Source organism: Haliotis cracherodii, unplaced genomic scaffold, assembly GCF_022045235.1.
Source record: "Haliotis cracherodii isolate W230 unplaced genomic scaffold, xgHalCrac1.p SCAF_23, whole genome shotgun sequence".
In the NCBI taxonomy this organism is placed as follows: Eukaryota; Metazoa; Mollusca; class Gastropoda; order Lepetellida; family Haliotidae; genus Haliotis; species Haliotis cracherodii.
The window spans coordinates 13,899,510-13,921,212 of record NW_027266279.1 but is presented as its reverse complement, the minus strand read 5'-3'; the positions used below and the strand labels follow the sequence as shown (position 1 = coordinate 13,921,212).

At 40.6% G+C, this 21,703-nt stretch overlaps 1 protein-coding gene across 1 annotated transcript in view; it reads right to left on the bottom strand.

The window, feature by feature from the left end:
- Nucleotides 1-1,565: 1,565 nt before the first annotated feature.
- LOC139471698 (uncharacterized) overlaps nt 1,566-21,703 on the bottom strand; it is a 29,963-nt gene continuing 9,825 nt past the window's right edge. Inside the window, exon 2 of the mRNA XM_071254160.1 lies at nt 1,566-2,112. Within this exon, the coding sequence (XP_071110261.1) occupies nt 1,906-2,112 (207 nt within the window). The 3' untranslated portion in view covers nt 1,566-1,905. The remainder of the gene's footprint in view (nt 2,113-21,703) is intronic.

The window sequence follows — 21,703 nt, the reverse complement described above, 5'->3', positions numbered from 1 at the left end:
CTGGGACAGATTATATACTACTCAAAAGAAGTTAAGGATCACCTGATTCTTTCATATTACTATAATTAATCTCTCATGTCATGACAGATTAACTTTACCATTATTTTTTTATCTGTGTTTTGGAACTTTCAACATATAACATTTTTTTCAAAATATTCCCAGGGCACCCCACCATGAATAGCCAACGACCGGCTGCTTATGAACGCCCCTATCCACAGTGACACCTCATTTGTCCGAACCTCGTTAATTAAGACATTTTAATGGAAACGGAACCGTCCGCGTAAACGGGAGGGTATTGAAGATTAAATGTGTCGTTTGATTGATTATGCAACAGTTCTGCAGTATCCGGGTTAGAATTGGTCCTCAGCAACCCTTGCTTGTCGCAAAAGGCGCCGTGCGGAATCGGGTGGTCAGGCTCGCTGACTTGGTTGATGCATGTCATCATGTTCCAATTTCGTAGAAGGTAGCTCATGATGTTGTTCACTGGATTGCCTGATCCAGACTCGACTAATTACAGACAGCCATCATATAGCTGGAATGTTGCTGAATGCGGCGTTTAACAACAACAACGCCCACCCCACCCCCATCCCCCACCCCCCACCCCCACCATCCCCCACCCCACCCCACCCCAACTCACTCACTCACCTAGTCACTCAGACTCCATCAATGGTTAGGCAACTATCACCTCAATCAAATCCATCCCCGCATTTATAGGTATTGTTCGTTTCAATGGGGTTTATTTCCTGGTCTGCCTGTCTGTATCAAACTTTGTTCTTACAAAGAGTTCACCAATTCTGAAAGCATGTACATTGACTTCACTACGGCTATAGCGAATACCATGATTGTCGTAAAAACAGTTCGTTAAATCTAAACTGACTGAAATGAACAATAAAACGATGTGAGGTGATCGGTGATTTGGACTGATTTCGTTATATTGGTACTTCCACAGCGAAACCATGTTAACTAAAGTATAACATTTTCAAGACAAATATTAATTTGCCAGGACTTATCGAGTGGAGGACCATACTGTCACAATATATGTCGAGTTGAGAGAGTTCGTGTGAATGTTTTTTCACCGTATCCGACTTCGTAATATCCAAAGTTTACTTTTTGTCATCACTGATTTTCAGTGGTCCATTCATATAATTGTGACACAGCTATTTTGTCATGTACGCCAAATGGAATCTTTTCGGCTGATAATCTAGACTGGTTATTTTCTTGCATTGATAATTTGAATTTTATTATTTTCAATTGAATTTTCATTTTGCGTTTCAAATCAAATGTTTCAGGTTCCAGAGACCGTGAACAGACAAGCCGCCGTTCGACTACCGAGTAACCTTCTTCGATTTTTACTACGCATTGACGAAACGCCCACCCGAAACGCACAGAAAAGCCTAGAAGTTCCCCAACCAAGAAAAAGACAGCGGCAGTGCTATTGGTCGGTGGTCACGTGTTACTGAAGTCATCATCCCCGCCTCAAAGTCGCTTGGGGCAGTGCATTGTGACTTTAACTCTCTGATTGAAGATGTGTGTTAACAGCGGGTCCACATAATATACAAGGGAAATGTGAACAATAAATACAATTTATTTGTTCAGTCTTTACATTGTCTTTCATAAATTGATAACACGTTGAACAGTGAGACTTAATTTCATGCATGTTCAGACCAGAACGGTTTAAGGTAGAAGTTTGATGGTAGAAAGGTTGAACAACATCCAGCAATCCTCTTTGTTTAAATGATCCACGACCAGAATTACAATTTTAATTTATTTCGATCTCTGTTATGGCATTACTAAGAAACTGGAACTCCAGGCACTCCTCTCCTACAAACACATGTTACAATTGGGCAGATTTGTTATGTCACAAGCGACACCCTTTCCACTTCCGGGACGTCACTTCCGGTATGTTCACTTCCGTTTCCTGTAACACGTGATGAGGTTGACCAGACACATATAGTGACTCCGCTTCCTTTGTGTGATCTCCTGCCTCTGGTGTTGTAGAGCTGCTATTTGTTGAGTAAGGTTTTCCTCTGCCTCTTGTAACATAGCCAATTGGTCCTCGTAAGCTTGTCTCAAAGATCTCTTGAGCAGAACCGTATCCGAGCTGCTGCCTTGCTGCAAACCCAAAAAATATAAAGTATTGGTTCTCTCAAGTATATTGTACAAAACATAAGTGCAAATACATGCAAAACACTCATGCACACTAATGTTTACTAATATATTGTAAAACTGAAACTTCCCCATACATTAACAAATACCCACGTTAGAACATGAACAACTGACAATTCATAAAAGGGGTACTCGTTTTGGCCAAATTGAAAGTTTCCGAATTGAGAAATTGCGCTAAATGTCAGCCACATTTTCTTATTCGAAGACATCTTGAAAGTGAGAGACTAAACGACGGGCGGGCGCTCTACCCTTGGGCACGCCAGAAACCTATGATTGTGGGTTCGAATCCCGGTTCGCCCCGATTATGTTTCTAGGTTTGTCAGTACCATACCCGTGCCCGTGGGTTTCACCTAAGTGATGAACGTCTGAGACCTACATCACTTCGGGCTTTCGCCACCTTGAAAACCTTGGTATATAATCAGGACGAACCAGAATAATGCTCTCTGGCGAGGGTAGTCTTTGATAGTTATTAAGAAGTTGTAAGAACATGAATACTTGACATCTTTTACGGAAAGCAACTTTTGTTATTCTTTATCACGACGTTTCAGAGCAACTTCTTGCATCTTCATCAGATGAATGCGGAGTCTACCTAGTGTAAGGGACGCAACTCCGAACAGCAAATCGGGGTGCCCAAGCCATTAATACAGAAAGAAGTGACTCGTTTGATATCGACTTCATTTCACGCTAATTATATACATGTTGTCATCTCGATAAATACAACGTACGGTTGGTAATATCCACTGTAACATACCCTTCCACAAACACGGTATCTTAATTGATACGGACTACAGTATGCATGTGATATTAAGGAATGTGCTGTTTAAAGCAATGTACAAGGTCAGAAACTCGTGCTATTTGCAGAAAAATATGTTGGGTCAAATTGCATCACCCGTCACCTCAATAACCCCACACTGAAACTCTGAGACTGCCTTGTTAAAGACCCTTACAACGCTGCTCTCTGATTGGTCCATCGAAGGCAGAGTTGACAGGACGTAAATATTCGTGGAATGGTTTTCATGATATCAGTGGTATCAGACTGGAGTACTGAACATAATATCAGGAGCCGAGTTAACGTTATTGTACATGATATCAGGAGACGGGTTATTGTACATGATATCAGGAGATGGGTTAATGTACATGATATCAGGAGACGGGTTATTGTACATAATATTAGGAGACGGAATATTGTACATGATATCAGGAGACGGGTTATTGTACATGATATCAGGAGATGGGTTAATGTACATGATATTAGGAGACGGAATATTGTACATGACATCAGGAGATGGGTTAATGTACATGATATCAGGAGACGGGTTATTGTACATGATATCAGGAGATGGGTTAATGTACATGATATTAGGAGACGGAATATTGTACATGATATCAGGAGACGGGTTATTGTACATGATGTTAGGAGCCGGGTTATTGTACATAATATAAAGAGACAGGTTATTGTACATGATATTAGGAGCCGGGTTATTGTACATGATATTAGGAGCCAGGTTATTGTACATAATATCTGGAGCCGGAATATTGTACATGATATCAGGAGACGGATTATTGTACATAATATCAGGAGACGGGTTATTGTAAATGATATTAGGAGCCGGGTTATTGTACATAATATCAGGAGACGGGTTATTGTACATGATATCAGGAGACGGAATATTGTACATGATATTAGGAGCCGGGTTATTGTACATAATATCAGGAGACGGAATATTGTAAATGATATTAGGAGCCGGGTTATTGTACATGATATCAGGAGACGGGTTATTGTACATGATATCAGGAGATGGGTTAATGTACATGATATCAGGAGATGGGTTAATGTACATGATATCAGGAGACGGGTTATTGTACATGATATCAGGAGATGGGTTAATGTACATGATATTAGGAGACGGAATATTGTACATGATATCAGGAGACGGGTTATTGTACATGATGTTAGGAGCCGGGTTATTGTACATAATATAAAGAGACAGGTTATTGTACATGATGTTAGGAGACGGAATATTGTACATGATATCAGGAGACGGAATATTGTAAATGATATTAGGAGCCGGGTTATTGTACATGATATCAGGAGACGGGTTATTGTACATGATATCAGGAGATGGGTTATTGTACATGATATCAGGAGATGGGTTAATGTACATGATATCAGGAGACGGGTTATTGTACATGATATCAGGAGACGGGTTAATGTACATGATATTAGGAGACGGAATATTGTACATGATATCAGAAGACGGGTTATTGTACATGATGTTAGGAGCCGGGTTATTGTACATGATATCAGGAGACGGGTTATTGTACATGATATCAGGAGACGGAATATTGTACATGATATCAGGAGACGGGTTATTGTAATGATATTAGGAGCCGGGTTATTGTACATGATATCAGGAGACGGGTTATTGTACATGATATCAGGAGACGGATTATTGTACATGATATCAGGAGACGGGTTACTGTACATGATATTAGGAGACGGGTTACTGTACATGATATCAGGAGACGGAATATTGTACATGATATCAGGAGACGGGTTATTGTACATAATATCAGGAGACGGGTTATTGTACATGATATTAGGAGCCGGGTTATTGTACATGATATCAGGAGCCGGGTTATTGTAAATGATATTAGGAGCCGGGTTATTGAACATAATATCAGGAGACGGGTTATTGTACATGATATCAGGAGACGGAATATTGTACATGACATCAGGAGCCGGGTTATTGTAAATGATATTAGGAGCCGGGTTATTGAACATAATATCAGGAGACGGGTTATTGTACATAATATCAGGAGACGGAATATTGTAAATGATATTAGGAGCCGGGTTATTGAACATAATATCAGGAGACGGGTTATTGTACATAATATCAGGAGACGGGTTATTGTACATGATATCAGGAGACGGGTTATTGTACATGATATCAGGAGACGGAATATTGTACATGATATCAGGAGACGGGTTATTGTACATAATATCAGGAGACGGGTTATTGTACATGATATATGGAGCCGGGTTATTGTACATGATATCAGGAGCCGGGTTATTGTAAATGATATTAGGAGCCGGGTTATTGAACATAATATCAGGAGACGGGTTATTGTACATGATATCAGGAGACGGGTTATTGAACATGGAAATCGAAAACCCACATTCACGAACAAATACAGAAGAGAACATCGACTACATTGCCATGGTAACGTAATCTGGACATCAGTTATGCCAGGCTATCTCTCAGAACGGTATCGTCTGACCTAGTTAACGCTGTAACACGGTCCAAACGTATATTGGTGAAGGTACCGGCCATCGTTATGAGACAATTGACCTTTACATTAAGGTTATAACACTTTGCAAGAAATGTATCAGTGTTTGAAGAAGCATTCCGGATCATACACACGTCATGTATCATTGATGGGAATGATTGTCAGTTGATCTTCAGGGGTTTTACTTTGTCTTGTAGTGTCTTGGAATCCCTTGCAGGTCTGTGAGAATTGTTTGCAGGACATTTGTGATTGTTTCATCAGTGTTGACGTCAACGTCGACGGTATTGTAATTATAATTGTCGTCAATGTCGTCAACGTCACTGCCTCCAAATCATCTTCATCTTAGGGGTACCTTATCTCCACACTCACTAGATAAGTGGATAGGGTTAATGCCGCTACGAACACTATTTCAGTCCTTAAGGGGTGATTGCTTGGGGGTAGAGGTAAACCCAAAATTATGCACGAGTAGACTTTTACCACTTTGGAGTACGGGTGCGGATGTGGATGCGGGAGCAGGTGAGGGTGAGGGTGTGAGTGAGGGTGTGGGTGTGGGTGAGGGTGAGGGTGAGGGTGAGGCTTTGGGTGAGGGTGTGGGTGAGGTGAGGGTGTGAGTGAGGGTGTGGGTGAGGGTGAGGTGAGGTGTGACTGAGGGTGTGGGTGAGGTGAGGGTGAGGTGAGGGTGTGATAGAGGGTGTGGGTGATGGCGCGGGTATGGGTGAGGGTGAGGGTGTGGGTGAGGGCGCGGGTGAGGGTGTGGGTGAGTGAGGGTAAGGGAGCGGGTGAGTGAGGGTAAGGGAGCGAGTGAGGGTAATGGTGAGGGAGCAGGTGACGGTGATGGTGTGGGTGAGTGTGAGGACGCGGGTGAAGGTGAGGGTGAGGCTGTCGGTCAGTGTGAGGACGCGGGTGAAGGTGAGGGTGAGGGTGTGGGTCAGTGTGGGGATGCGGGTGAAGGTGAGGGTGAGGCTGTGGGTCAGTGTGAGGACGCGGGTGAAGGTGAGGGTGAGGCTGTGGGTCAGTGTGAGGGCGCGGGTGAAGGTGAGGGTGAGGCTGTGGGTCAGTGTGAGGACGCGGGTGAAGGTGAGGGTGAGGCTGTGGGTCAGTGTGAGGACGCGAGTGAAGGTGAGGGTGAGGCTGTGGGTCAGTGTGGGGACGCGGGTGAAGGTGAGGGTGAGGCTGTGGGTCAGTGTGAGGACGCGAGTGAAGGTGAGGGTGAGGGTGTGGGTCATTGTGGGGACGCGGGTGAAGGTGAGGGTGAGGCGGTGGGTCAGTGTGAGGACGCGGGTGAAGGTGAGGGTGAGGGTGTGGGTCAGTGTGAGGACGCGAGTGAAGGTGAGGGTGAGGGTGTGGGTCATTGTGGGGACGCGGGTGAAGGTGAGGGTGAGGCTGTGGGTCAGTGTGAGGACGCGAGTGAAGGTGAGGGTGAGGGTGTGGGTCAGTGTGAGGACGCGGGTGAAGGTGAGGGTGAGGCTGTGGGTCAGTGTGAGGACGCGAGTGAAGGTGAGGGTGAGGGTGTGGGTCATTGTGGGGACGCGGGTGAAGGTGAGGGTGAGGCGGTGGGTCAGTGTGAGGACGCGGGTGAAGGTGAGGTTGAGGCTGTGGGTCAGTGTGAAGACGCGGGTGAAGGTGAGGGTGAGGCTGTGGGTCAGTGTGAGGACGCGGGTGAAGGTGAGGGTGAGGCTGTGGGTCAGTGTGAGGACGCGGGTGAAGGTGAGGGTGAGGCTGTGGGTCAGTGTGAGGACGTGGGTGAAGGTGAGGGTGAGGCTGTGGGTCAATGTGAGGACGCGGATGAAGGTGAGGGTGAGGCTGTGGGTCAGTGTGAGGACGCGTGTGAAGGTGAGGGTGAGGCTGTGGGTCAGTGTGAGGACGCGGGTGAAGGTGAGGGTGAGGCTGTCGGTCAGTGTGAGGACGCGGGTGAAGGTGAGGGTGAGGCTGTGGGTCAGTGTGAGGACGCGGGTGAAGGTGAAGGTGTGGCTGTGGGTCAGTGTGAGGACGCGGGTGAAGGTGAGGGTGAGGCTGTGGGTAAGTGTGAGGACGCGGGTGAAGGTGAGGGTGAGGCTGTGGGTCAGTGTGAGGACGCGGGTGAAGGTGAGGGTGCGGGCGTGGGCGCTGGTGCGGGGACGGTGATGACAATCCAAACATAATTATTAGGGCAAATCCAGAATTTAAACACAAGATCAGCGGATCCTGCAACAATATAAAGCGTAACACTTTAAAGCACTCTCCACTGAGTCAGACACTCCTCCAATAAAGTATCAAATCCCCTCGTTATAAATACTAACAATAATCCTTTACTGCCAGGATACAACAGCTACAACCCTACTACACTACACTGAGGGGGAACCCAGTTATCAATGAGAAGTTTAATCTTCTGACACAAATTGATCGTTCAGGTAAATTGCCTTGCTAGCTTCCTTCTCACATACTGCTGAAGGGGGACACAAATCGCCTCTTGAATCCACCGCCGTGATTGCAGTGTTGACTTAACCTCAAGGGGTTTACAACCACTTCCCCCTTAGTCACATGGCGTTAGAATGACGCTAGTGAAATCCAAGTCGTTGAGATTGGAGTTTTTCTGTCCCGAATTTTTGCACTGTTTGTGCAACAGTGTTTTATATATGCCGCTGACAACTGATCTCCCCAACCCAACAGAATGGGGCTGGTGCAATACACATCGACCCTAGTTACCACAATGGACAACTTTAAAAGAGGCATCTGAAGCCTGTCAAGAACTGATCCCCTGCAATTGTACAAATGTATTAAGAGGTCAATGCAAATGCTCGAAAGCCAATTTGCCATGCACGTCGCTCTGCTTATTAGAGGGAAGCTGTCAGCAATAAACTGTGTAAATTGTTATTGTTATTTCAATAGTTAGGATTTTTGGAACTCTTTGGTGAAATTAAAGTTTTAAAATGAATAAATAATTGTTATGTTTCTGTTCTGCTCTCATTTTTTGAGACATATGCTTTGTGATAGAGCTTTGAAGGTCAACGCTGCTACATTTGCTCAATATTTCATAAAAACAGTTACTTTAACTTTTTCAAAATTAAATATTATTAAATATTTTTTTAAATACAAACCTTGTTTCATATTTGAAAGATTGGGCAATAAATTCAATTTTAAACAAACTCAATTTTTCTTTGAAGTAGATTTTAATCACCGAATAGGAATTCAAACACTGAATGATAGTCTCAGAAGACGCCATTTTGAAAACAAATATGGCCGCCATATAAATAAAAATAACACAACGCACAAATATAATAGAATAAACTAACAATATCAATTTGAAATATAATTTAAAAAGTCTTCAATTAAATGATTATTCAGTTACATATATAACACATGATAATTTACAAAACAAAAGCAAATTTCAATGGCGGCCATCTTGCAATTCAAGATGGCCGCCATTTGAGGACATTTTTCGAGTGAGTCTTGCTTCTATTGAAACTAGGGTTACAAAATGGAACTATAGGCCAAATTTCATGCTTTTATCACGATTTGAACTATGTTGATCCTTATGGTATCTATAGTACAAACACCACGAAAGGCCGAGATCGCGAGAATGCGAGATCGCGAGAATGTTCCTTACAGTATTCCATAGTAAGTAAAATGACACTTTTACGATGATGAAACCAACTGTTCTCAAAAAGTGAAATCTTGTCCAGATGGTAGTATTCATTGTGTGAGTTTCTATATAATTCTAGTAGAAACAATTCTACATCTGTCATGGCAAAATGTTGTTTTGTAAATTACAGTGAGTTTATGTAGCAGGGCGTGGAGTCATCCCAAAGATGACATTCTTACCTAGTCAGCTTGCTGACGGAGTTAACCTGTTTGGTCTAGTGGACAAGGCGTCCGACTTCGGATCAGAAGGTCCGTGGTTCGAATCCCATCACGGCCGCTATATTTATAAAGTACAAACCACTAAACTACATGAGACTAATCCATGACTGAGTCCTTGTACATTGTATTTCGTTGGGTATTCGGTTAACCCTATTATTCCAAACCCCGTTAACCAGGCAGGCCCACTAATTGGTGGCACCTTTGGGTGCAAAATGAATAAGTGGTATCTTCTACGAAAGAGATTTTGTCATCTACTTGAAAGGAGATCTCTTGCCCACAACCCATATTGATGTATGTGGCACAAAGAGGGTTCCATACATTGTATAAAAATTTGTAGAAAAAAATACATAATATTTTTTAAAGAGTTTTTTACACGCAGATTGTATACATCGAAGCATCCATATGTGTATCGTAACACTACGTAGAGAACACAGTGATTCTCCGTTATTCCGGATCCAGTTAATTTAGCTTACTTTCTTTTCGTATGATTGTATTTATAAAGTCGATATGTTCAAAATTCATTTCACCCATGGTTACTTAATGCGGACATTCGTTAATCCGGACGATTCCACTGCAAAGGCTCCGTCCGGATTAACAGGGTTAGCTGTATTTCGTGCACGTCATTCGGGCGCCTCCGTACGATATAAAATACCGTTACAGCTACAGACATCAACTCTGACTCACGCCACGTCTGAAACTGAAACCAGTTGTCGTATGTCGTATTTCATTGTCGGATAACCAGTGAATCGTCTACAAAACCAATCAAACACACGCCATTTGCCTGTTCATTTTGACCACATTGAGTCTCGCGTCTCCCTCAAAACACTTGCTCTCTGTCACAGCGGTGAACATTTACGCGGAAGAGTATTGCATTACTGAAGTGTATGACGTCATTTGTTTCTGGTCCTGGAGTATCAGGTTGAGACCGAGATAAAACAGATGGGAAGTAACAAACTCAGACTGTCAACGGTGGAGACAAGAATGGACTCCATGTTATTTAACAGAAATGGTAAAATGGAAGGCTGTATGTTTCTGGGATACTCTTAAAATGATACATCGACTGTTTCATCTACTGGCGAATGGTGATAGACATGGTTTGTACCGTTAGAACATGCTTATCCTTTTCGCGAATACCTGGTGTCGTCTCTGATTTTCGGTGATACGTACATATAATTTTTACAGCTGTTTTGCCTTTTACGCCAAATGGAATCTGTTTCGTCTGAAAATCAAGACCGTTTTTCTTTTTATTTATTTCTTTTTTTTCTTCTTTTTTTTTTTGTTTTGTTTTGTTTTGGGGTTTTTTTTGGTTGTTTTTTGTTGGGTTTTTTTTGTTGGTTTTTTTTTTTTTTTTTGGGGGGGGGGGGGGGGGGTGTTGACGTTTAATTTTAATATTAATTCAATGAAAAATTAAATTATTAGAAACGGTTGAAGCGGCGTATTTCAAATTGAATGTATATTTTCTAAATATAATAAGATTATTAGGACGCTACATTTTATACGCGATCAACAGATATTTCTACTCGTAGAGCCAAAACTGATAACAATGATAATAATAGATCTACGATATCGGGGTTCAAACTTGGACAGTAACTGTCAATAATATGCGTGAACAGTCTCATTTACACGTTTGGCAGATACCTTTCAATGTCAGACCATGTCGAACAGTGTGGTTCATATCATATATCTACTTTGTACACATACAAATATGATTAACAGGTCTAGGGAGGTGCTGCAATTCTCTGAAGACAGTATTTCTGTCGTATAGTGAGTGAGTGAGTGAATATGGTTTTACGCCACTTTTAGCAATATTCCAGCAATATCACGGCGGGGGACACCAGAAATGGGCTTCACACATTGTACCCATGTCGGGAATCGAACCCGGGTCTTCGGCGTGACGAGCGAACGCTTTAACCACTAGGCTACCCGACTGCCCCTCTGCCGGGTCCGTTTCCACACTGGTATAATGCGTGAAGCCTATTTCTGGTGTCCCCCGTCATGCTACTGCGGCGTAAAATTAGACTCACTCACTCATTCAACCGTACAGTGGCCGGTCAGCATGTATGAGTCAAACTCATGGGATCATGGTCATGGATGCTTTACAATTTGGTGAAACCAAAGAGCGCGGATATGGTGTCGACAACGAAGAATATGAGATTCGAACCACGACCAACGGATCATGGAACAACGCAACTCTGTTTTGCAAATTTGTTCTCCTTTGAGCACATGGATGGCCAACCATGTTCCTGACTACTTCTGTAAGGATACATGAAAAGAAATTGTTGCTCATACTAATATTAATATTCCATAACTATGTCCTCTTTCATTCGACTGAAGCTGTGGCCAATGCGCATAGGACTTCAACAAAAACATGGGGTGCCTAAGGAGAGGAATTGCATGGCTTCGGCAGCAGTAGCTGACAGCCCTCTGTCTCATTATTGCTGCAGTAAACATATCAAGATGCAGCTCTAATGTCCTCAAAGTCTCTAGGCAACTCAGAATCGAGTGCGCCCACATGGGTCAACCTCTGACGGTGTCGCATCTTTGCGTGACGCTTGTCGACATCCCGAGGTTTAAACACAATGCCCACGTTCGTTGAATTTTCCGATCAGAAAGGGACACGAATATTAAGATACATTGTTGACAGTACAAGGAAATGTATACAGTAAAATCAGTGGGGCGTGTATGCGGAACTGGTACTTGTGAAACAGTGAGTGAGTGAGTGAATGATTGAGTGAGTGAGTGAGTGAGTTGGTGAGTGATTGAGTGGATGGGTGAGTGAGTGAGTGAGTGAGTGGATGGGTGAGTGAGTGAGTGAGTGAATGGATGGGTGAGTGAGTGAGTGAGTGAGTGAGTGGGTGGGTGGGTGGGTGGGTGAGTGAGTGAGTGAGTGAGTGAGTTGGTGAGTTATTGAGTGAGTGAGTGGATGGATGAGTGAGTAAGAGTGATTGCGTGATTGCGTGATTGCATGAGTGAGTGAGTGAGTGAGTGGATGGGTGAGTGAGTGAGTGAGTTGGTGAATGATTGAGTGAGTGAGTGAGTGAGTGGATGGGTGAGTGAGTGAGTTAGTTGGTGAATGATTGAGTGATTGAGTGAGTGAGTGCGTGCGTGAGTTAGTGAGTGAGTGAGTGCGTTTTCAACTGGATTTAAGTTTTTCACTGGGTTTCAGCTCCACGTGGGAATAATCGAGTGAGTACCTATTGTTTTTATATCTTTTAACAGCAAACTTCTTACAGGGAACACATACATCATATTACAAACAGGATGCATATTCGCATACACACTGCATGCATTACATCATTTTCACTTTACGCTCTGGAAATAATTCATCAGTTTCCTATTACCCACTACCATCCAGAAGCAAGTGTGGGGGTAAGCATCGATTGTGAGTGAAAATAACACTGGGATCACACGTTCATTTGGTGCAGTACTGAACCTGTTTTGTTACATTGTTCCATATTATCAAGACCCTTCTGATCAAATATATATATAAATTGTCAATAGAAGAGAATATCTAGCGTACCGTACTCGACGTAATAAGCGCCCCGCTCTAATAAGCGCCCTCGGCGATATTTGCTAATATATTGGCTAGTGAACAATCCCAATTAGCACCCCTTCCGATTGATAAATGTACACAAGACTTATTTATACGTGTATAATACACACTCGTGTGTTGTATCACCCTTAATTATGGGCAATTAAATACTTGAAAAATAGATCTGACGTATGTAAACATTTCAGGCTGTTAGCATAAACAACGAAATTTACGATCTTTCAACTCAAAATAATATCCTAATAAGCGCCCCTTATTTCTAATTTTGAGAGCGCCCTGAGCGCTTATTACGTTGAATACGGTATATATATATATATATATATATATATATATATATATATATATATATTCCATTTGGCGTGAAGGACAAAAACCGTAATTTATATGAATGGACCACTGAAAATCAGTGATGACACCAGGTGTTCGCGAAAAGCGACTCGTTATTCGTCCAGTATCAAGTATACAGTATTCAATACCTAATACTGTTTTGTTTCAGGTTCATATAGTATCTAGAATCTACGTTGTTATGGTATCTAGAATCAAATATACAGAATCGTGTCCAATAATATCTAGCTTGTTTGATATCTTGTACAAAGAATTTGGTTTATATAATATCTATTGTATGTAACATCTATTTATTTCAGTGTCTAGTTTTGTTGTATCTAGTTTATTTAGTATTCAATATCTATTTTCTGTAGTACAAAGTATGTAGCTAATAGTTCCTAGATTATTTAGTATTCAGTATCTAGCTAGTATAGCTCTGGCGTTATATATTAAAGAAAAAATCACGAGTGGGAGTTGTTTATCCTTCACTATAACACTGCAGGGAGAATAAACCATGGTGTGTGTGTGTGTGTGTGTGTGTGGGGGGGGGGCAGCCGTAAGTGGTATATTCTCCCTGCAGTGTTTTATTATACGATAAACAATGACCTCAAGTCGTTTATTTCTTTAATATATAACGCCAGAGCTATAATAGCTAGATACTGAATACTAAATAAACTAGAAACTATTAGCTACATACTATGTACTACAGAAAATAGATATTGAATACTACCAACCCCTCCATTCGAATACTCAGCTGATGGCCAAAAACAGTCCCTTTCGCACGTGTTGGTATAACACAATGTGTCATACTGCTGCACGTTGTTTAAACGGTGATATCTCCAACTGGTGAATAATTAAAAATAATTTCTTGCAATTGTTAAAACAGTTTCTGTGTTCAAAGTTATCAACGTCACCTTGTAGCCCTACAAAATAATTTGTTCTCAATCGTTATCATGGTCAAAAATGATACACCGTTCCATATTTTTCAAGATATACATCATAAAGGTATTTCTCACATGAAAATAGTTTCTGTTTCATGAAGTTCCACAATGTGATTGAAGTAATGAATGTTTTTTTTAAATTCTTAAATCATAAGAGATGTGAAAATGTATAATGCCTAGATTTGAAAAGGGCGAATTTATAAATAGCTTAAGTTATCGCATAAGAAAGTCCGTAAGGTTTCAAACAATAAAATTAATATGTCCACAACATCCTCATTGGGGCATGATCAAAAGCAGATTTAAAACTTTAATTCTAGGTGTATTATGAAATATTGGCTTGACTGGTACCAAGTGACTGGCTTGACATTTCAAGAGTACGTGCTGACCAATCTGTCTACTGTAAACCGGACGCCCGCAGATTGTCCTCCGTGGATGCTATCATTACACCGACTGCAACCCTGACACTACAAAAACATCATGTAAACACGCAAGCATTGATATGTAAATTGTTCTTGACGTCAGTACCACTTAACTGTAAATGATTTTCTTAAAGATAGAACCGTGAAGAACCGGGATAGAATAGGTCTTCAGAACCCATGCTTGCCGTAAAAGGCCACTATGCTTGTCGTAAAAGGCGACTAACGGGATCGGATGGTCAGGCTCGCTGACTTGGTTGATGCATGTCATCGATCCCAATTGCATGGATCGATGCTCATGATGTCAATCACTGGATTTTCTGGTCCAGACTCGATTATTTACAGACCGCTGTCATATAGCTGGAATATTGCTGAGTGCAGCGTTAAACAACAAATCAAACCAAAACCAAACCATTCTCGTGTACGTTTCCATGAATAAAGTATGAAAAGTTATTATTACTATTGGATATGAAATATGAATAATTCATGGTTCTTTCTCAATGAATTATGACTGGGTAAAGAACTCTGTGTCTTGTATTATCTCTTGTAATCAGTTGTGAGCACCTACACGTGAGGTAACTTTCGGATGAGAGCCTTAAGTCACGAATATCGAAAAATACATGTTCAAAGGCAAAGGAATTTGTCACAATAACTTAATGTATTGATAATTGGAAAAAAATAATTATTAAGGATACAAAGTTGGCAACCATATGATTATGATTATCAGAATGTAAAACGCCATACCCAGAATATAAATCATTATCCGATTATTCGCCAAAATTGATTCCATTGGTCTTGAAAGGCAAAGAGAATATTATCGAAATGGATCACTGAAAATCAGTGATGACGTCAGGTTAAAAGGGTAAAACCAGGGGAAGAATAAAAGGGGCTTTGCTATATATCATTGAACCCACTGTTACTCAACCTTGAGACCATCATTTTAATATTATTTTAATAAGGGCTGATTAATATACATGTTGTTTCAGAGGCACAGTCCAATAAGGCAAGGTGCAAATCTTTGGACAATCCTTCATTATGGATGGCACAATCTGAAGGTGTGGCACGCAGTACATTGAGCACAATACAGTCATCTCAAATTACTTTGTTGTATATTTCAGGAAATGATACCTAACAAGGCTATTGTGTACTCGTTGCCTGTTTCCGACCTTTCTCTGAGATCTGAAATCATGGGATTTCTGAACAATGAGCTCCTAAGTAGGTTCTTCATTGCTAAGGATATGTGAGGGAAATCAGGGAATTTTCTGTCACTGCGTCTTGAATCTGCAGACAAGAAAAACGGCCTGCGGACAGTGGGACTTCCGATTCCAGCTAATTTGCGAGCATGGAAGCCACATAATGAACGTTCAAAGACCCCGTTCGTCATTTGACGTCCTTAGTTAGATATTCTAAGATTCTTGCCAATTTAGTTGGCAACATTGGACCTTTACTTGGACGTAATGAAGATGGTTAGATTCAAATGAAGAAACGAGGGAAATAATTGAGGAAATGTTGTGCACAACACACGCAGTTACATGATACTTTTATTAAACTGACATTCCCATAATCTATTTTCTCATGACTACTCAATGAATATAAGCGACAAACCCTGTTTCATAACCCTAAGTTTCTGCTAGAAGCAGAGTTCATTGTACGATTCCGACTATATGATAAGCGTCTGTTGGATGAATCACGAATAATGTTTCAAATGTTTGTACAGGGATGATGCCACATTTTCACTAGATGGTCAGAATATTCTGCCTCGCAGTTGGCACCCGTCAAAAACAAAGGCCATGTGGTAATGAGAACAGATGGTCGAAGTCAAAGTAGGGAATTTTCATCTGATATGCTTTGTGACCTGCACATGATATGCTTTGTGACCTGCACATGATATGCTTTGTGACCTACACATGATATGCTTTGTGATCTGCACATGATAGGCTTTGTGACCTGCACATGATATGCTTTGTGATCTGCACGTGATATACTTTGTGATCTGCACGTGATATACATGTACTTTGTGACCTGCACATGATATACATTGTGACCTGCACATGATATGCATTGTGATCAGAACGTGATATACTTTGTGACCTGCACGTGATATACTTTGTGACCTGCACATGATATACATTGTGACCTGCACATGATATACATTGTGATCAGAACGTGATATACTTTGTGACCTGCACGTGATATACATTGTGATCAGAACGTGATATACTTTGTGACCTGCACGTGATATACATTGTGACCTGCACATGATATACATTGTGATCAGAACGTGATATACTTTGTGACCTGCACATGATATACATTGTGATCAGAAAGTGATAGCTTTGTGACCTGCACATTAAATGCTTTGTGACCTGCACATGATATGCATTGTGACCTGCACATGATATGCTTTGTGACCTGCACATGATATGCTTTGTGATCAGCACATGATATACTTTGTGATCGGCACCAAAGATTTGTCCCCTTTTGACCTCACTGCTAATTTCCGAGGGAAGGCTGCTCCAACTGTGATGTATAATGGTTTGTTCATACAAGTATTAAGTTTGACAGGCAGTATCATTAAGGAGGCCTGTAGTAAATCATCAACTGTGAATGATATGGTATGGCAGGAATATGACCACGAGCCTCATTGAATGCACTGAATTGCTCACTCGAGCAGATTAACTGTGTACCGTTCCAGTCATTATGAATAACCACTGTTTAGTTCCATGTGTAATTTCACTGAGGGAGAGTGCGTCCAGCAATGACCTATACATAAATTCAATAATGACGAAACAACGAATGTAAAACTATTTAAGGATGCACACATTCAGTCATTGTGTCAAGGTAATGTTAAACTGACGACTTCGTAAAGTGCATAGTTTTTCTTTTTCTTTCTTTAATTACATAATAATGATAATAAGGATATTTATAATGCCCCAAAATCCACGCTCTAAATCATGCTCAACGCTACGTAATAACCCAATTCAATGGATCATTGTGTCTTCGAATTACATTCTCAGTTAGGGGCGGTCGGGTAGCCTAGTGGTTAAAGCGTTGGCTCGTCACGCCGAAGACCCGGGTTCGATTCCCGACATGGGTACAATGTGTCAAGCCCATTTCTGGTGTCCCCCGCCGTGATATTGCTGGAATATTGCTAAAAGCGGCGTAAAACCATACTCACTCACTCATTCTCAGCTTGCTGGGGAGTATACAAGCCAAGCTGCCCCATGAGGCGCTAGAAGGTTAACAGTCACATTACAATTTTATTCTACCGGGTACCCATTCACTGCTGGGTGTCTGCCTGAGGAGACACCACATGTAACACGTGTTTCAGTGTCACATTTGTCAAACACGGTCTCCCTTCCACCTACTCTCTCTGACCAGTGTTTCTCAACTTAACCCGATGTGTGTCCTATACCGCCACCAAATTCCTATTGACTTCTGGCATACAGAGTATGAACGTCATGTGAACTTACGGCACTTCAATACAAGAAATCGAGCGAGCAATTATGGAGGGTCATGTGCGTTAGTTTCGGATCATTAAGATCATGGGTTGGAATATTTGACGGATTGAGCTATTATGTACATGTATTAATCAATGCCTGACGTTATATTCCTGACAGCAATAGAAACATCAGCACTGTAAGACCCCAAAATAGAATGTCGCATCAAACTCGACTTTATTCTGTGTCATTTATTTTATTGATGTAAACACCTACCCAATATGAAACTTGTTAACCTCTGATAATACAGCCTGGCACGAATAGTGTTGATTCAATAAACTCTATGGCCAACAGCAATGATCATACAGGGTCATCACGTTGATGGTCCGCTGTTCAGTTAAGCGTTCCGCGTGGTCCCTGGAGAATCTGAAGCCAAGGATCAATGTCCCATTGCCCCATCTGGATATAGACTCGTATTTATCTTTTTGTCCAATCAAATATACTCTGATGCTTTATGGAGGAAGTAATGGTTAGTGATTCGACGTTGCCAACAGTTTGGATGAGGCAAGCTGAGCTCGGTAGTTTGTGTTTGTTGAGGATTTTTTGTGTTGATATTTTCTTCAAACTTTTGTTTAGTAATGCCAATGTATGGTCACAGTGAGTGGATATTGTTGAATATGAACAAAAACATCAACGCGAGATAATAACAAGTCTCAATTGTCCGCCGAAACAGATTCCTTTGGCGTGAAAGGCAAAAACTTGGTGACAAAGAATGTATCACTGTAAAATGTTTGTTTGTTGTTTAACGACATCAAGAGGGCCAAAGTCGGACTCGAACCTACCATCTGCGGATCCTGATAATATTTTTTTCTGAGGAAATACGTTAAATTTGGTTTACTTCCATGTGGCTCTGTTTTATAGAAATATGGGTATATTTACAGATGTTATAATATAAATTGTTTCGATTACTACAAGAGTAGGTCTCTATTTGTATCCATTGAGCAGTGACAGTATCATCTCTGTCACCTTATTTCCTGGTGAGTTAAGTTCCCCAGTACCTACAGTCTACAAACCACTGCTTATGCCTGTTACACACAGTGTGCCTATCTGACGTGACGAACGCTTGAAACAATCTTGACCTCTACACGTGAACCCATTTTAAAAAGAAAAGTAGAAAAAATATGGCAAGTAGAAAATACTGCTATTTTTTCAACCATGGATCATATTTCTAATTAAAGTGGTGTTGTGTTCAGCTTAAAATATTTTATCTTTAAAAAATGACTTTCTCAAAGTAACCATTTAACAGTAATCTTTAAGAATAAAAAATGACGAAATCTATGGAATATTATATTTTACTTTAAACAAATTTGGTCGACAATGAAAACGATTCAGTTGCAATATTAATTTCAGATCCATTTGTGTTGTCATCTCTATGGAAATGCCATGTCAGTATATATAAATTCATAGTCAAGAAAAAATAAGGTTGATACTTAATGTTTTGTCCGAATAGAAATGGATACTGAAACAATATTTGCTTTAATGTTACTTCTGATTAATACAATGTAGTATTTTCTCTCCTCATTGAAATCCCAACCACCCACCCACCCCCACCCCCACCCCACCCCACCCCACCCCCACCCCCCGTAAATATCCCAAAATATTGATTTGACAATTGATGGAAGCTTGTTTCAATCAAACATCGCGGCAGTGTCCCATCAAGTAAAGGTAAACGACCTCTAAAACACCACAGTAGGCGTATAATTTTACACGAACAACACCATACAATCAGAAACGTAACACGAGTTATGATTTTGAATATCGTAAAATGAATCTGCCTAATAACAATATTTATCTGTGTAAAATTCCACCTATTTCCTGGTTCAATATCTCCTACTGGAATCATCGATCAGACTTTGTCGCTGTCAGAAATATAAAAAAAACCTTAACCTACTCCATAACGCATCATATATCACACAATATGCTGCAACATTCGCTGATGTTCATCAACAGAGAATAATTGAATTGTGTGTTGATATTGACGTACCCGGACATACTCATCCAGCGTTTATCAATAGCTTGATTTAAGGCTTAAGTGAACAACGGCGTCTGAAGGTTTTCTCTTGTTGGTCACGATATAAGGACAACAGCTCACCTCCGGATTCAGCGTGTCAGTGATGGGGGAAGCTACTACAGAGTAATATTGATTATCAAGCATTACCATATAGTGGAGTGAGATGACAAGACTTCCGGCTTTAACGATGTATTTAATGGTAAAATAATGATAGAAAGATATCAACGTAAAATTTCATTTTTCTTTTGGTTGCACTGCTTATGGGGATTATTTGAAACGAAACCTATCAAAACAGAGGGATATGTTTAGGAAGGGGCCTGAGCATTCTCGTAAAATAAATACCTGTGTATGTTGTCTGTAATTAGCAAGGAATTGGTTGTCTAGATATCTGGAAACAAGCTCATGAAACGTGCTACAAGAAGAGTTATATGCGGCTTAGTTTATGGCAACACACTCAAAATATAAATAAGAAATACGTTGTCGTCAGAGATATGTATAAGAAATCATAAGAAATATCTGGTAAACTTGGAGTCCATTGAACGATTCCAGTTTTACCAGAAGCATGTTTTTTATAAATGTATAACAAATACTGATGACATCAGGTGTTTCCAAATAAGGTACAAATTATTAAATGAAGAACAACATCTAAACAGGGAAACCACGTTAAATAAGTTTATACTCAGATTTTGTTCCTTGCTTAAATATGTTCATTGTAAATTAAGTACTGAATGACCGAGCATATTTCAGAGTTTCAATTTTAATTGATATGATCTAAAGTCCATTTTAACATAATATAAATTGTCAATGCAAGAGAATAGCTAGCCAATATAATTCACCGAAACAGATTCCATGTTTAAGAAGAAATACGTTTTCGTCAGAGATATGAATAAGAAATCATAAGAAATATCTGGTAAACGTGTAGTCCATTGAACGATTCCAGTTTTACCAGAAGCATGTTTTTTTTTATAAATGTATAACAAATACCGATGACATCAGGTGTTTCCAAATAAGGTACAAATTATTAAATGAAGAACATCATCTAAACAGGTTAACCACGTTAAATACGTATGGTTGATGCACAAGCATAGCCACATGAACTGAGCAATTAAGAATGAAATATATATTGTTCTTATTTTTCAATGTATATGTATAATACATGTATGAACTTTTCACTAAAATGAATCGATGTTCATGATGTAAATCACTGGATTGTCTGGTCCAGACTCGATTATTTACAGACCGACGTCAAATAGCTGGAATATTGCTGAGTGTGGCGTTAAACAACAAACCAAACGAAAATAAACAGGAGAAAGGGCCAAAACCTAACTGCTCTCAAGATCCAGATTGTTTTTTAAATATCATTCATTCTGCGTGTCGTTTCTGCGCATGTCGGAAAACACCCACTTACATCGTATAGCCATTTTCCATTCCTTACAATTCATTATTCATATTTTTTATAGGAAGCGTGTTATTTTCTCCTCAAAATCATTCGAATGAAGCAGAAATTTCGATACAGCGTCTGACCTTTTGAAAACTAGTTTATCAATTTTTCCAGAACACTATCAGAAGTGACTGCATTCATATCCTGTTTTTACATTACAGATTGAAACGTCTTCTTGGGTCGTAACTTTAAACATCGATGACATGCTCCATACGTCTCGGTT